General features: G+C 40.2%; 1 protein-coding gene across 1 annotated transcript in view; it reads left to right on the plus strand.

Annotated features, from left to right (window-relative positions):
- LOC120720051 (serine/threonine-protein kinase 4-like) overlaps positions 1–17,965 on the plus strand; it is a 44,831-nt gene that overhangs the window by 2,981 nt on the left and 23,885 nt on the right. The window contains exons 2-9 of the mRNA XM_040009661.1: positions 7,270–7,350; positions 8,941–9,069; positions 10,109–10,223; positions 10,474–10,638; positions 10,844–11,011; positions 12,502–12,639; positions 13,144–13,272; positions 13,522–13,747. Coding sequence (XP_039865595.1) covers positions 7,270–7,350; positions 8,941–9,069; positions 10,109–10,223; positions 10,474–10,638; positions 10,844–11,011; positions 12,502–12,639; positions 13,144–13,272; positions 13,522–13,747 — 1,151 coding nt within the window. The remainder of the gene's footprint in view (positions 1–7,269; positions 7,351–8,940; positions 9,070–10,108; positions 10,224–10,473; positions 10,639–10,843; positions 11,012–12,501; positions 12,640–13,143; positions 13,273–13,521; positions 13,748–17,965) is intronic.

Here is a 17,965-nt window from a genome sequence, read left to right on the forward strand (position 1 = left end):
TGAGTTTGTCGTCCTGTGGATGGACTCCACAGTCTTGCCCTGCAGCTGCTGATGATAGTCGTCGTTTGCTCTGCGAGCTCAGTGCGGTGGTACATGAGTCTGTTCTCCACCTGTAACCTGGATAAAGAGTCCCTGTAGAAGCAGCTGAATGACACTAAGGTGTGGTACAATAACATCCTGCCGAGAGGAAGTCAAGAGATGGGAAGGACCTAGCGTGTTAAGAGTGACGGGTCTTTCAAAATAAAAGTGCAAGGATGAGTTGTTTGTTCATTTGAGGATATAAAAAATGACTTGGTATATTATTTTTAGGGTTTTATGTTGCTTTTACTTTATTTTCATCGTCTCCTGAAGCAGATCACCTAAACCCATCCAGTCGAATATTTTCTTAGCTGCTTATCCAGTTTGCAGTTGCAGGGAGGCTGGTGGCTGGCAGACTAGGGGTGGGCGATATAAACGATATACGATAGAAACGATATAAATTTGGCCAACGATAGAGATTTTGACTATACCGCTCTATCGCGATAGCGCATGTTGATGATGTCATCAAGCTGCACCTGTTTTGGTCGAAAGCATTACAGCGGCTACAACCATTATCATCTGCAAATTATGGCGGGCGACAGTCATAGCAAAGAGATGAAGCACTTTTGAAATATGGGGAAATCCAAAAACTGCGCTTCCTCCACTTCCGTAACATTGATTCATTAATGTTGAATTCTCTCGCAGCTGCTCTATTCTCATGTTGTTGCAGTATATTAATGACTAACCTCGTATTGTGGATGAATAATCTCAGTTGTTCTCCTGACTGAAGTTTGGCCCGTGTACAGCATCCTGCTTGCATTTGTCCCTGACCACCAGAATCCGTCACGTTAACTTTTATCGAGTGGAAAAAAGTTGGCGTTCATCCTCCAGCTTTACTGTGCTAATGTTATGCTAACATAGCTGTGTCGCTAGCAGTCACGTAGCACAACATCATATACCAGGTAGTCCAACTTCAGTAACCCTGCAAACGTCACTGCTGTTTAGTTTTCTGTCCTCATTTATGTTGGAAGTGGTAGCAGAGCTGTACGTTTTAATTAGTTTCACAAATCTCTCAGTCAGAACATGCTATGAAATGTTTAGGTGTAAACTAGCGAGCTAACTTCCTGTTAACTTCTAACTCCATTAAATTGAATAAATTCTGTTTTCATGAATGTAAAACTTAATTGTTACACCTGGTAAAGCAGCAACGCTGATGATTTAATTATAGATGAAAGAATTTAGACAGTTTTCAACTCTCAGTGTTCGTTTGACTTTGGGACCTGGAGCGGACGGAGTTTTGGACCCAGATTATTCCGCGAAGATCCTCACTACGGCAGTAGTGATGGTAAATTTGATTATTTTTACTGAATCGAGTTTTAATGAGTGATTATTATTGGTGAATGAGTGATTCACCAAAGTGAATCGGGTTTTTTGAATCATTTGATTCACTGAGTCAGTTGACCAGAGAGTGCAAAAAATGTACATTTTCACTCAAACTTAATTTGTTTCTCTTTTCATGTAAATCCTACTGCTAAGATGAATGATTCTAAAAGAAAACAACTATTTTATAGAGCAAAAAAGAGCAAAAACATTTCTAAAATTAAGCAATTTCCTATCAAAATTGCTTAATAAACATTTATTTTGTTTATTTTTATTTTATTAGTATTTTCCTTAAATGTGTCAAATATATATTTTCTCATCTAAATGTCCACTGAGCTGTGAGCCAGGGGGCGGTAATGCGCCTTAACATTGGTTGCCAACCAAGAAAAAGATGAAGCTGTGAGCCAGGAGGGAGGGGGTGAGTAGCTCAAATGTGCTGTTAGCATGTTAGCAGAGCGATGCTACTGTGAACCGTGGAGCTATTGTCTTGATGTGAGCTTCTACTCAGGGTTTTTTCTTCCAGTTCAGAGCAGACATTTTTTTGTTAAGATACTGGATGTTGTGTTTTTCTCCACAGTTGTAATTATAAGCTAGATATATTGCTTCTAACAGCAACGGGGATGAGTCAGTGAGTCAGTTGGGCTTGTGAATCATGATTCTCGAGTATTGAACGATTCGTTCATGATTCGCGCATCACTATACAGCAGTAATGCTCCGACAATCCATCAAGCAGTGTGGCTTCATCATCCATTGGACGTAAAACGTACAGCTTATTGCACCAGCAGCATCTGCTCTTATAACTATCATTAGCTTACAGCTTTAAGTGTTTCAGGTCTGTGCTAACTAAAAATAAAGACAAGATGATAGTTTATTAAATTTTAATGAAATCTGCAGATTGTTTCGGTGAAGTTTAATAAACTCCTTGCTATCTAAAATATAACAGGACACCGGAGTAAATTCTCCAGCATCTCACACTTCTGATAATCAGCTGTCTGCTTGACGTTTATTCAGCTGTGTAAAAACTATAACTTTAATCTCAGCCAAACCGATTTACTCAGGAACAAATAAAATACTAAAAAAAAAGCCGAACAATAACATTTTGAAGTTATCTAAGTGACTCATATATGTTTAACCTGAGTAGCGAAAGACGGCGGTGGGTTTGAAAATGATTTGCCGGGAGTCCGCACGTGCTTCAAATTATATCGCAATATGAATTTTAGGCCATATCGCCCAGCCCTATGGCAGACCACCCCACCATCACTGGGCTTCCACAGAGAGACAATCATTCACACTCACAGTCCCACCTGCAACAAATTTAGAATCATGGGGTAACCTAATATGCACATCTGCAGGCGTGGAAAAGGAAATAGATTTTATAAGTAATGATTGGAACAATATTGGTCCATGTAGATGTAAAAAGCTACAGTCCTGTTTCACTCCTATGCTTAAAAAGACCTGGCACCATGTTTTTAATGCTCATCAAATATAGTTGGGGAAGCAGGTCCTACTGTGTGTGTCTAGTTTCTGGTAGACTTTAAAAAGGGTCTTTAAAAGAAACATAGCACTTTTTAGACACAAATATTAGTGTTATGCTTTTAAATTAACACTGTCCAGTAATGTTACTGATGGGTACGATGATACATTTCATATTTTATACTTAAGTATATGTATATTAATACATATACTTACTGAATATACAGAGTAGACACCAGGGTTGGGCGAAATGTAAAAATTTTCCAACCGGCAGTCTCAGTAAGAATACCAGCAAATGTCTGCCTGAGCCTGACGTGGCCCCAAATGACAGGAGACAGGCTGTATGTGACTTCCACCGAGCAGCGGGTCGGCCACATGTGGTCTAAATGTCAAAACACACATTTGACATCTGGCACACACGAGGCAGACGTGTGACGGAGTTGTGGCTGACAGATTAGAGGAAACATTTGGGCCAAATACATTCACCCCTGTTTAACATTGCTTTGATCAATTTGATACACGTTGAGTTTTAATAAAAAAATGTTTTCATTGTTTTTAACGGTGTCTGTTATTCATGTTATTAATATGCAATGTCTGCTGGTATTTGTTAGCATCCTCTTATTTGTGGGATACTTGGGATAAAACTTTCACTCGTGTGTGAAAGTTTTCATTAATCACCATCACAGCTGCTTGCCAGCCGCTTTAAAAAAAAATGTAAACACAAGGTTTTCTTTCTCAGTGTTTTAATAAATATGGAAGAATATTATAAGCAGACGTTGGTAGTGAACAAATCAGTCTGATCAGTCGGACTGTGACTGAATTTCTAGAGGAAAAATAGACATACTTGAAGCATATACAAGGAAAGGAGATTTTAGGTTAAAAGATTTTAAATTTAGTAATAGGAGCAGGAGTCCAGGTCTTTTGGCCTCAGCAGATCCACACATGCGTTTTTAGAAGTTCATTTGAAAAGCAGATCATGGGCTGCTGTGGTAGATTAGCATCTCAATGATTTGCTCTCACTCTCTCTTTTGTGGCTTGACGCTGATACACTGGACAGCTTGGCTTACTGAGCTGTGCTGGGCAGTGTGAGGTAGAGAATGTGGTTTGCTGGCTTTAGAGAGGCACAGACTCACAAATCAGGCTGCCTGAGACACCGAGAGAAAGACCGGCTCTCAGCGTCCAGTATATTCTTAAAGAGATGTTCTCTGTGTTGTAAAGACTTCTCTGCCATCTCTGCTGTTTTGTTTTTGGATTTTATTCTTTAAAAAAAAATCTTGTATGATGTTTTTTGAGCTCAGACCATAAAAATAATTTTCACACTTCTGATCTGCTCCAGACTTCTTCTGATCACACGTCACGCGTCCTTAACTTTGCATAAAGTTTGTCGGTCAGGTTTTTGTGTAATCCCACTGATGAATGCACACTTATAAAAAGGGCAATAAAACACATCTCTGTTTACTCTGTAGATGCAATAACAGTCACCATTTGTAATATCAGGCCTCACAATTCAAACTAGAGCAGATTAAAATGGAAATAGTCCTCATGTGTTCATATCTGAGTGCTGTGTTGGGTCGAGTGTTTGAAATCGGTCAGTGTTAATTGTGGCTAAAGAAATAAGATAAACCTTTTTGTTTAGAGTCACTAAGAGGCTCGAACTGCACTAACCCCTACTAGTGTTATTCATTATTAATTATTTATTTATACTTGAATGTTTATTTCTACAGAGATAAGCATGCAGTATGAGCCCTGGAACAACACACAGCATTTATTGCTTTGGCTTTGCAGTGTCCCTCAGACGTCAATAATAATCATTAAATACTATAAATACTAATCCAAATACTCGGAACACAAAATTTAGACAAACGCAAGTAACATACAACGAGAGAGGAGGCAGCAGATTATTCAGGATATGACTCGGCTGGATCTTTGGTCAGTTGTTTTTGGAATAAATGAGACCTGCTCTCACTGAGTTGGATTTAAATTCTCTCACAGAAGTGTAAATACAGTCCAGGTAAGTTCAGGTATACGCTTGAAGTCTCAGCACAGCAGCCAGCTACCGTTTTTTCCCTGTTATTACTCAGCAGTAAAGTAATCATAGTTTATTTGCCCAAGCAGAAGCTGCCACTCTGTTTTACAGCTGCTGTGATTCAGAGTCTCGGAGTGAAGGCCATCATTATTACTTAAATCATAACATTCCCAACAGCTTCTAGTTAATAGAAAAGATTCTGAGTTGAAAACGATCTACTGCTAACAGATGTTGCTCCACTATTTTGTGCTTTTTTTCTAATAATATTAATAAAAAGAACGGACCTGTTCAAGAGTCTTTTACACTTCCTCTACTGTACTAAGTACTTGTAGAAAAAGTAACTTGTTACAGAACTTGATCTGTTTAATTGCCTCTTAACAATCTAGAAATAAACTTTTCATGTCTCCACAAATAACTAGAAAATCTATAATCTTAGAGTAACAAAGACTCTTTGTCATAATTATATCAGGTCAAACAAGTGTAGTCACTCCTCAGAGGCTCGTTGAACATCAGTAATCTACTTTGTTGTATATAAAGTATAAATTGTGGAGAGAGAGAGAGGATTGATTGATTGATTGATTGATTGATTGGGGGTGCAACGATACACAAAATTCACGGTATTTTGTCGATACAAAAAAATGTTTAATTTGTCATTTATTTAAATTATAAATATATATTTTAACTCAGAAGTACAGTTTTTAAATTTAATGTTGTTGAAACAACAAAGTAATAAAAAAAATAAATCTATCTGATTGAGGAATCACTCATCTTTATTACAGAGAAATGGCTCTTTCCAAAATAAAAGCTATACTATACGCTTCTTCTGGGCTATATTCTCAGCAGCATATTAAACATATCAGGTCCCCATAAGGAGAATCATGTGCTAACGGCTGTCTAAATGACTCGGGTAAAGTTTGTAGCATGCTGCTTGTTGTTTTTGTCTGCTTCCACTTGTCTTTGCACGAGGATGATGTCGGTGTAAATGTGCAGTCATATTCGTTGTGTTCCCACTAGTGCTGTCAGCATTAATCTGAAATGACGTTAACGCCACAACACGGCAAATCTCCGTTAACGAGCTACCGCACGATCGCCCCGTGCGTGGGGCTGGACGGCGTCAACACCTTAACGAGCTAACTGCGCTTACGCACTAGTTCCCACCCATGTAATTGAGCATTGCGTGGCACATCCGACATACTGTTTTACTTTTGTCCATGACGCGCTTACCTTCAGGGTCATACTTCACATGAAGACCAAAATAGTTCCAAAGGCCAGATCAATTTGCCATGTTGCAACGAGCTTAGCTTCTGTCTTGCTAGCTTGCGCTGAGCTCAGTGGATCTGCGCTCGACAGTGCAGCCTAGGCGGAGTAGTCGAACGCAGATCCACTGAGCTCTCAACACAGACAGTATCGTCAGAATAAAAGTTGATAAAATAAATTAAAAATTTTGTATTGTTCGATACATATGTGTACCGAAATGAAAGCACTGTATCGAACGGTTCAATATCAATACGAGTATCGTTGCACCCTTAATATGTAGGTGTATTCATCTGCTTATCAGCAGGAGTTCAAAGTGACCCTGTTTTTGTAAATTAATGCTAATTTTTAAAAAAAATTAAAGTGACCACATTTCATACTAAAGCTTGCATGTCTGGGTGTTCCCTTTATAATATCGTGATAAACACGTCATATTAGCATTACTTAGCCTAACTTTAGAAGTAATGCTATTATAACATAGTATTGCATTTTTATTTTATTCCCATGGACTTGTGAGCAGAGGATCTTCAGTTATCCTAAAATATCTCATCACAAGCTGCATCTGGGACATGTTGGATCTATTTTTGTTTGCGTAGAGATATTTTTGTCTCTTCAGTTCAAAGGTTGTGGAGATATTTTAATGTTTCAGGAGAGAATGAACGTGATCAGCACTCAGAAGAAGGCTCAATTCAGTAATAAAGTCTTCTCTCAGATTACACACATGCTTTTGTTGGAAGGAAAAAAATGTATTTACTGTTTTCATTACTGCATAAAATGTTGGCCTTGAAATGTTAAGCTTTTAACATTTTTTTTATCTTGAGGGTGGAAAATGGAACAAAAAATAATAATAATAATAAAGATCCTGCACCAAATTAATGTGTTTACAATTGTTTTGTTTTGTTTTTTTTTTGACTTTCAGGTGTTAATTACTGGCACGCTCTGGCACTTTCACATTAAAAAAATATTACAGAGTGTCAGTTTAGGTCAGCAGGAGTTGTCCTAAAGTGCTTTAGAGGCATGTAGTGTACAAAAGCTGTGATCGTGTGCTGCAAACGATGAGACAAATAACCAAAAACCACGAACAAAAATCCTGAAAATTGTTCTTTCTGTCACTGCAGACAGCTGAAGAAGCTGAGCGAGGACAGTCTCACCAAGCAGCCAGAGGAAGTCTTTGATGTCCTGGAGAAGCTGGGTGAAGGGTGAGTCATGTAGCCGTACAGTCTGAGGCTCACCTCGGTCCTGACAGGAGCAAAGTTTCACTTTGCCTGTATTTATGTGTCATCCTGGTCCTTTCCGTATCTCTGTCCTTGTTTCTGCTTCATTTCATCTCTGTTCCTGTCAGACTTTAGGCTCCGCCCTCCTCTGTTGCCTGTCAACATTGCCTCTTCATATCCTGTTTCTCAATGTGCTTCCTGTTCTGAGCGGCTGATTGACTCCTCGCCTGCACGCGTCATAGCTGATTCCAGACATTTCTTAATGATCCTGCAACTAATCAAAGTCATTCAGTGCTGCTCGACTTTTGCAGTAAAGACGTCTTATTAGTAACGCTGGTTTTAATGAAACTATTTTTTTCATGCCCGTTTTCTTTCATGCTCATATCACAGTTTTTTCTCACTCGTGCTTCATCTGTCAAAGTGAGAAAAAACTGTTGGTGGGAAAGTAATGAAATAAATTGAATAGTACACTGATGTTTACTATTGACATCAGTCACTAATTAATGTGTGTGTGAAGTCTTTCCACTGCAGGAACTCGCAGACAGTTTTTGGGCGGCCACACCTTTAAGTGTGGGAACCCCCCGAGAGCTATTTTCAGTGGAGAAAGAGAAGAAGGACCTCTTCTTAGACAGTTACTTGAATTTTGGTTTCCAGCGATTATGAAAACAAAATAATCAGGATAAAAGGTTCACAGTTTCTATTCAGTTTTGCTACAACCCTCTCATATTTTTCCAGTGTTAGAAATGAAGCCCACCGCTCTCCTATACAGAGGCGTGCTTTTCACTTGCTGTCTAGTTAAGCGCAGTACAAGATGACTGAACGAAAGAGTTTATCTAGGGAAAGAAAAAGTTACAAGGTTTCTGAAGGAAGACCTGTGGAAAGATCGTTAACAGGTGCGTTTGTCTCTAGATCGCTCAGCGTCTTTCACCTCAGAGCCGAGTGTGTTCCAGTAATACAGTTGGAAAAGCAGGAAAAAGAGGATTTGTTGCTTCGTAGCACGTTACAGCTATTCACAGATCAATATTAATAAAGCACAGATTAGCTTTGACCATTTTCCATCCACTGTTGGATCCTTAACTCAGGATTCGTGGGGCTCTTCTGACTTTCCGAGTTGGAAATCCAACTTGAGGGATCGTTCCATTTGAAAAGCCCGACTGGGAACTCGGACATTATGACTTATATAGGGCCGCTGTTGCCCACCTGCTGGCCGTCATGCAGGTCCTCCGAAGCACCTGAGCTCACAGCTTCTGCTTTTTTACTGCTTTGTGCACCTTCACACATCCTGCTGTAAAGGCCAGCACGGACAGACGAGCATCCCTTAGACTGAAAAAGAAAAAGGCTTCTCTCCTTTTTCAGTAAATGTAATCTGTTAAAATGAAGTTTATAAGTTCAGTAACTGTCTGTGTTTAAGTTAATGAAAATCATTTTAATTCTGTTATAATCGAGCAGCCTCACCAACTCTTGGGTGTGGCTCGATACTGTTTGGTTAAACTTGGAGATAACAACTGTCTGCTCATTGATCTCAGTCATTAACAGCCAAAAGAACATGTTAAGCCTCTCTTTGTGTTCCTGCAGGTCTTACGGCTGCGTATTTAAGGCTCATTATAAAGAAACAGGGGAGATCGTAGCCATCAAACAAGTTCCTGTGGAGTCTGATCTGCAAGAGATCATCAAGGAGATCTCCATCATGCAGCAGTGTAACAGGTACATGCGTTACTGAACTCGATCCGTGTGCCATGAAACATAAGAAAAACCCAAAGGCAGTAAGAGCATCACTGGTGTGACTTGGTGTTTTGTGTGGTCAGCGTTTTGCCGCTCATCTTTTGCACACGTCCTTCCGCCCTGTAATTACACACGACCTCAAACTGGATTAAAAAAAGTCCCCCGTAAGAGAAGTGTGGGCGTAGATGTTTGGTTAAATTGCTGAAAAGCAGTGAAGCAGATACTTTTGTCTCGAAACATTTACAGTAAGTCATTTCAGCCTCTGCGGAAACATTTAGAAAGTTTCATTAAGTTTTTCTGGGGGGGCTTTCCCATAAGGTGACAGCCCCACCTCCACACCAACTGACTGTTATAAAATTCTCCAGGGGAAACACATTATTATGGTCTGTTTCTCACTGGGAAGTGTACCAGACCTGCAGAGTCTGTGATATAAAAGTGTTTACTGAGGTTTTTCATTCATTGCTGCAGCAGCTATAAATAGACAAAGTACCAGCAGTCCCAGAGTGTTCTTCAAACGTGAGCGACACTTTCACTTTGACTCACAAACCTCATCAGGGCCTGGGGATGCTGTACTACAGCACTCTGTCTGCTGATCTGCAGATAATACAAACTGTGATTTCCACTAGAAAAATAGTGAGATCAGTAAAGTATTACATGTAGTAACAAAATAACTATTACAATATTTCATCAACCTCAGAGGTTCTGTGGTAGTTTTAGTCCATTGTGAGTTAGCACAAAACTAAACACTTTGAAACAATAATAACTAAACTTGAACAAACACTCTGAAACTAACCACAGATGTCTGTAAATTCACTTCACCCCTGTGTGATTGCACCACAACTCAGACGTGAGCTGGCCGTTTCATAAGGTCTCCTGCTAATGTTGAGCTCAACTTTAGGAAATAAGTTTCATCAGGGAGAGAATCGTAGCCTGACTGAGCATAAAAGCAGCACATTGAATCTCAAACATCCTGAAATAAATGGATGAATGTGGTCTGACTCACCGATGTCCCTGTGTTCAGTCCCCACGTGGTGCGCTACTACGGCAGCTACTTCAAAAACACAGACCTGTGGATCGTCATGGAATATTGTGGCGCTGGGTCCGTATTGGATATCATCCGAATACGTAACAAGACGGTAATGTAACACCCAGACACACACACTCACACGCACACTCACTCACATGTAGTTTGCATGGAGCACAGCGTGTGTGTAAGGCTTCTGCACGACTTCAAGGTTTTCGATAAATGAATGTTAGTCTGATGCATCTCTACGGTTTCAGTTTAAGAATATTTAGACGTGCCTCCTCCACATCAGTGCTACGTCTTGTTTGAACATTGCTTTGCATACATGAATCTAATTAATGTTACTTGCGTTTGCCTTGTAGCTCAAAGAAGAGGAGATAGTCACCATCCTTCAGTCCACTCTGAAAGGTCTGGAGTATCTTCACTTCATGAGGAAGATCCACAGAGACATCAAAGCAGGCAACATCCTGCTGAACTCGGAGGGTCAGGCCAAACTGGCCGACTTTGGAGTTGCTGGACAGCTCACAGTAAGAGAAAACAATCTGCTACTGTAAATGCATATGATGTGTGTTTGATGTGTTTTAAATGTTTTGTTATATCTGGTTTAATATAGAAAGAAAACACAATTAAACACCAGTAGCTGAATAAAGATGCTATCCGCCCTTTGAATGTTGTAGAAGCTTTAACCTTCTATGCTTCACTTTATGTTATTTTCTCTTCATCCTTCCTCAGGACACGATGGCGAAACGAAACACTGTCATCGGCACGCCGTTCTGGATGGCTCCAGAAGTCATACAGGAGATCGGATATAACTGTGTGGCAGATATCTGGTCTCTGGGAATAACGGCTATAGAAATGGCTGAGGGCAAGCCACCCTACGCGGACATACACCCAATGAGGGTACGGCTCATGTTATAGTCCACTAGAAAGTAGGGGTGGAGCCGAACACGGTATTCGGAAAGGCACAAATCACGTGTTTTTTACGAATACTTATTTTGAACAAATACTTGAAAAAATATTTGTATTCGGGAACAAGAAAAACTTTATATCAAAAAGCTGAGTTTCCTTATGAGACCGCAGTGCACGACCGGATGAGTGAGTGGAAGAGGTGACTGACAGAGAGGCTCGGCTGAGTGAAAAAAGGCTGAACTGCGTCACTATTTTTGTTGAATATATTTCTTTGTACCTTAACTGGGTTCCGGAGGCAGTTTATAACTTTTGCAAAGATCGAGAGATTATTCCATTACGCTGCATTACTGACGACTGCAGTCAGTGCTCTCAATGGTCAATGGTAACTTTAACTCATGTTCGCTCTGTTTACGTAGCTTTGTTAGCTCGGTCATTTAAAAATAGGCTGTTGACAGAGTAACATTAAAGTTTGGTTTAAAAGGTTAAAACGATGCTTTGTGTAGCTGTGTCAAATTGTATGCACTTGTAGGAGTTATATGATACGTTTAAGTTACTATACCTAATTAACCTTAGCATAGCTTCCCGTCACACATGAACTTAGCTGAAACTCCCTACATGCATTTGGGCAACAAAATAGAAAAGAGTGTGGCTGCTGCTGAGCCACCTCTTGGTCCTCCACCAGCCAAAACAACTTGATCAAGTTCTGTGTGGAAGCATTCAGTCAGTGCTGCAGATGAAACCAAAGTGATATGTAATGTGTGCAAAAGTCAGATCAGCAGAGGCACACATATCAAACATCTGTCAACATCTGTTATGCGTAATCACATGCACTTAAAGCATCCTCTCCTGGTACTGTCTGCCAACCCCCCACAAGCACCACTTCATCATCACAGCCATGTTCTGCCCCTGCAAGTCAGTTTCGCTGTCTGTTCAGTCTCCTCCAACAGGACGGGTGGTGGTGGGTTCATAATCTTCATAATGGTATTTTATCAGTTGTTGGTTTGACCACTGATGAGGTAATGGCTGTTATGTTATTTTCTTTTCAATGACGTTCCTTGTTACATGTTCATTGCTGGATTTATGGAAAAACATCAACTAATATTGCATATCCATAATGATTATGAAGGATAGAATTAAAGAATACTTGCACTATTACGTTAATTAAAAGTGTAACGCAAATTTTTTTGAATTTTACTTGAATACAAATACAAGTACAAATACTTTCCCCCCTCAACAAATACAAATACAGATACCAGCTGCTTTCTACATCTCTAGTAGAAAGCAGTGCAAGTGTGTTTGCACTGTGTGTGTAAGCCCAAAAAATGTTAGTATGTAAATAATAACAGCTGTATGTGTGTGTGTGTGTGTAAGAGAAGACAAAGAGAGGAAACTAAGGAGTGTGACATGAATTACTGTATTTAGCTGAACAGTGATGGTTAGCTGGTTTTGCCTTCAGTGTGCTGAACTGTTTCCTCTTCCAGGCCATCTTCATGATTCCCACAAACCCTCCCCCAACCTTTCGGAACCCGGATCTGTGGTCTCCGGGCTTCCGGGACTTTGTCAGCCAGTGTTTAGTGAAGAACCCAGAAAACAGAGCTACGGCCACACAGCTGTTACAGGTAACGAAGCAATCCTGTAACTGACAACAGACCGAGTGTCATGGATGACCGTGTGATCAGAAAACATTCAAACCTTTAGATATCTTTAAATTAGATTTTTAATTATTAAAGCCACACTATGTAAATGAGGTAATAACTATTAAAACATTTTGTGCTCATTTTTTAATCTGTTTATTATTTTTATTTCTGTTTTATTGTGTGACCTGCTCTTTAACTTTTTGTATTTTTATTTTTAATTTTTTAATTTTTTTGATTTGACTTTTGAATATTTTCTTTTTTTACATTAATGAGCTTTATTTTTTTTGATATTGTTTAACATTTTATTTTGTTTTGTTGCTGGCTGGAATTTCAGTTTAATACATCATATTATACATAATCGTAGTATTTGCTGTAATATTTGCTATTGTGGTCGTGCTTTAGCTTTCATGGATCATTTCTAATTGTAACTAATGTCAAAACCCATAAACGTTTGGTTTGAGCGTTACGTGTCTTTCTCCTCTACAGCATCCGTTTATTAAATCGGCCAAGCCCAATTCCATCCTCAGAGCTTTGATCACAGACGCCATGGAGATCAAACTGAAGAGACAGGAGGAAGAACAAAGAGAGCAGGATGCAGACGACGATGAGAACTCGGTACAGACTTGAAGAGTCACAGATTGTCTCCATCAGCCCTTAAATATCAATAGGATAGCATTTACAGCTTTTAAGTTACTGCAGCTAAAGAAGACGTTAACTTACGAGTGTTTTTGTAGTTGACGAGCTTTTGATTTCTAACTTTCCAAAGCTAAACACAGACTCATATTTATAAACATGTCCTTTCTGGATATTGTAACTGCCGTTGGAGAGCATTAAATCACGCTGCCCTCTGCCTCTGTGTTTCAGGACGAAGATGAGGTTGACCAGGGGACGATGGTTCGGGCAGGTACGGGTGACTCAGGAACCATCCGGGCTGCCAGTTCTTTAGGAAGTTCTCTTGGAAGCACTGCAGGAACAATGATTGAACACGATGACACGGGAACCTTGCAGTCACAGCTGGGCACCATGGTCATCAACTCTAATGATGACGAGGACGATGATGATGATGATGAAGATGCTGGCACTATGAAAAGTAAGTCCCTCTAAACACATGACATGCATGCTGAAGTGACCGATGAGGGCTGCAAAATCAACTAAATTCTGGCCTCTGATCGTAATCAAAGTTAACTTTATACAAAGTGTAGTAGTAGTAGTAGTAGTAGTAGTAGTATAATAGTAGTAGTAGTAGTAGTAGTAGTAGTATAATAGTAGTAGTAGTAGTAGTAGTAGTAGTAGTATAATAGTAGTAGTGTAGTAGTGTTGCTTCTCTGTGATTTTTGGCTTTGAGGAGCTGGTTGTCTCGCTGCAGAATGAATTAGAGATTAGTCGAGTGACTTCTCAGTGCTGAAATCTAAATATTTAAATTGGGTAAGTGTTTGCTCTGCACTCCTCAGTGTGTTTTTAGCTACAGTGAAATGTGCTCGTACATTTGTGGAGCTGTGCCTGATAAATGCAGTGATAAATTAGCTCTCAGTTTACTGGAAAACATGTAAGAGGAACCAGATGATGACGTGCTTTGGCATTATTTTTAAACAGACAGCATCAGTGTCACGTCATCCCTCTCTTTCATGCACTCAGGGTTAGAATAATAAGATCGAGACATTCAGAACCGTGTTCATGGACATGCACTGTGTGATATTCTGCCTCTGTGACAGGCCAGCGGGATTATGACAGAGAATAGAGTGAGCTGAACTAGGTGTGCAAACAAAACCGAAATAAAAACAGAGATTTTAATGGCCACTTACAAAACTAAAGAAAACAAGCCTGAGCTTTGGTGCATGTTTACTGACACTGGGATGTCTATCAGACAAATACCACACATTATAACTGAACCAACAATGAAACTAATAATGCCTTCATGTATATGCATTGTTCTGCAGAACATGCAAAATGCTTGAAATTGAAACAAAAAGCTCAGAATATTCAAAGGCTGGAATGACTGCAGGTGTAACGCAGTCATTTTTTAGCCATAATATCCAAAGATGCAGCTGTAGTGTTTAATTTGTCCATGAGGGGGCAGACTGTGCCCGAGCTGTGAACCGACAGGTTCACTGTGTTGTGTGTGTCGGTGTTACTGAGGATGTTTCCTCCAGAGGCTTGAACTCTCGTACCACAGTGACTTTCCTCCTAATTCTGGGTGTGTCCGTTAATTCCTAAATTACGAGCACGAACTTGCTGCTGGTGAACTCGGGCGGGATGCGTGTCAGCAGAGGCCTCGAATAGTAACAGCAGAGTTTGCTCCATGTTTGATTTATACACCACAGTGATTTTTTTCTAATGGCTCAGTGTGTGTGATGTTAGCAGCAGTGATGTCCTGAACACTAACACTTTGTATGGTCACGTGTGATTCTGGGTAATGTAGTTCTGCTTTATTTCTTGTCTTTTTATATAACCTGTGAAAATATATGAGAGACACGTGGCACTCAGATAACCACGAGTAGAAGTAGAAGAATTATGTAGTGCGATTCTTGGCAGTTGGCCCACCTCTGCATCCAGGGAGCCAATCAACGGCCAGTTGTGTGGCTGCAGGAGAGGTTTTATTACAGCTTCAGCTGTGTGGGGGCAGGTATATCTATTGTTTTATTGGGCCAGTCAATGTAGGTAAATGTATTTATATTTTATTCCCAGCAATCTATTCAGAATATTCATTAGCTTCCTGTTTGTGCAGTCCTCTGGTGGGAGGAGGCATGGGCATTAATCATGTGGATGCTCTGGATTGATCTGTTTAGGCGAAATTATGTGAAGCTGCGTGTTTAATAAATGTGTAACTTTTAGGGGAAAATCACAAATTTTTCTCTTCTTGTCTGATTTGACTGATTCTGTATGTTTTTGTTTCAGTTACCTTTGAAGTAAACCTTAAGCCATTCAAGCATTGCCTGTGCGCTCCCCCAAAAGCTTTGCTATAACCTTTAATTGACATAACCTGAGGGACCAGACTCAGTTCACCCGAGAGAAACAAAACCAGAGGGCAAAGAGTTAGAACAAAAAGATGAATAAGATCAGACCTGCTGGAGTGTCTTTCAGGGATGTGTTGGTGCTGCATCGGTCTGTTGGCGTCTGTCGACTGTGTGGGAGCTGAAGCGTTGGCTGTATTTGGTGCTTTGGAACAGATTCTCAATAAGAGTTGGACTGAGTTGATCAGTGCTGGCGGTCTGTGGGCGTGTTTTATGTTTGTTTTTATACGCAAAGAATTAACCCCAATGAGACACTGAGCACGCTGACGCTTGACGTGTGCGTGAGTGTATATTTGCTTTAGCTCTGCGTGACTCCAGTAATATGCAGCCAGAATACGCTCTGATGAAAATAAAGCTACTGTGGAAGTTCGTGGCCAAATATCACAACTCCTACACTTCATCTAATGAGAGTTACTTTCAAACCAGGGGAGCGCTGGCCACATTTACTACCACTGACACAAACTGGCAGCATTCAGGTGCTCACTGGACCAGTTTGCAATTCTCCAGTGCCCTGATGAGAAAAAAATCAAAGTAATCTGGAACCACCATCTGTGGAGAAATAGACCTTTTAGATTCAGATATACTCACATGAGCGACATACAACCCAAAGGCCAAAGCTAGTCTGTGAGCCATCTCAGTCCAGACTCTGACCTCCCACAACAGGAACATAAATAAAAGGCAGTGTAATGTTGATGGATCTCAGGTTAAATGACTTTAATAGTTTTTATTTTGTGCATTTCACTGCTCTATAAAAGCCCAAACTCACTTACAGCAACTCATCTCTATCATCTCAGCTCATGTCAAGAGCAAAGACGACTACCAAATTAACATTATCTGTTTGCAAGAGTTAATGTGTGCAGTCGTTTCACAACAAGGAGGTCTTTGGTTTGAATCCCCTGGCCTGCCGTGGGCCTGTATATGTACATGGGGACTCTGACTTCCCCCCCCCTGTCATGCATGTTGGTGTTTCTAAATTGTCCATAGGTGTGAATGAAATTGGCCTCCAGGTGGAAGAAAATGGATGGACGAATAAAAGCGAGGGGCTGTTTGTGCAGACTTTGAAATGAGAATTTAACTGAAGTTCAAAAGGGAAATAGATTTTTACTGCTGGTATTTTTGCACAAGCTCAAGAAACTGGAACTGCTCTGACTGCCAACCACACGTAGTTACAGAAATAAACGGTCTATATTTGACCCGCACAGTAACGGCATGGTTGGCTGTTTCATCATAAACAACGCTGTCCACCACGTGCTGTTTACTATGACTCCAGAAGTCGACTTTCAGGTGTAATTTGAATTATTTTGAGGGCTTAACTGTTGAAGACTTGGAGTAACAGGCTTTATTGGACTGACACACTGATGCTCACAGTCACTGTTAATGCAAGACACCACACTCTCATATGAGACCAGATGTACAGACGTACACTGCCACAACGCCACTGTGAATTTATTGAGTCTCCATCACACATGCTCGTACACACACACACACACACACACACACACACACACACACACACACACACACACACACACACACACACACTGTGTGTCTCCGGTCAGACGTCCTGATATCAGGTTAGTATGGATCTCCACAGGCAGCGGTTTAAACTGCATTAACACTGGAACATTTCGAATTCATAATTGCATTACAACTCCAGTGTCCTTCAGTTGTGTGTGTGTGTGTGTGTGTGTGTGTGTGTTTGTGTGTGTGTGCGCGCGAGTGTGCCTTTTTCTCTTCTCTTTAATGTGCTCCTCAGAGGGTGGCTGTGTGTGTCCCAAGCTAATGACTGTTGGTCTGATGCTGAAGGGGCCCTGAAGATCAAGATGAGATATTAGATCAGTTATTGATCCTCCCTAATGCTACTGAAAAATAAAAGGAATTTTAATTTGCAGTGATTAGCCCTTAACTGTGTCTGACTAGAATCTGGATTAGAAACTCATCTCCTGAAAACTGTACGGGACAGAAAACCTCGTAGAGTTTCAGCCAGATCTACATTTAAATGGATAAACGGGTAGAAATATTGCAATTTTTACGATCTAACTTTGTAGTTAGATCGTAAATTTAAAATTTTCAAAATTATTTTGGGATTAAAACGAAACAAAAGAATCAAATATTTGATATGATACGACATAGAACAACGAGCCATTGCTGCCCTCCAGGTGGACTTAAAGGAACACAATTGGAATGAGGTTTTTGCAAATGAAGATTCAAATAGTGCGTATGATGCATTCTTATCAACTGTAATTTCACTATATGAAAAACACTATCCTTTAATGAAAATCACTAGAAAGCATCAC

Source organism: Simochromis diagramma, unplaced genomic scaffold, assembly GCF_900408965.1.
Source record: "Simochromis diagramma unplaced genomic scaffold, fSimDia1.1 OVJJ01000320.1, whole genome shotgun sequence".
Taxonomy (NCBI): domain Eukaryota; kingdom Metazoa; phylum Chordata; class Actinopteri; order Cichliformes; family Cichlidae; genus Simochromis; species Simochromis diagramma.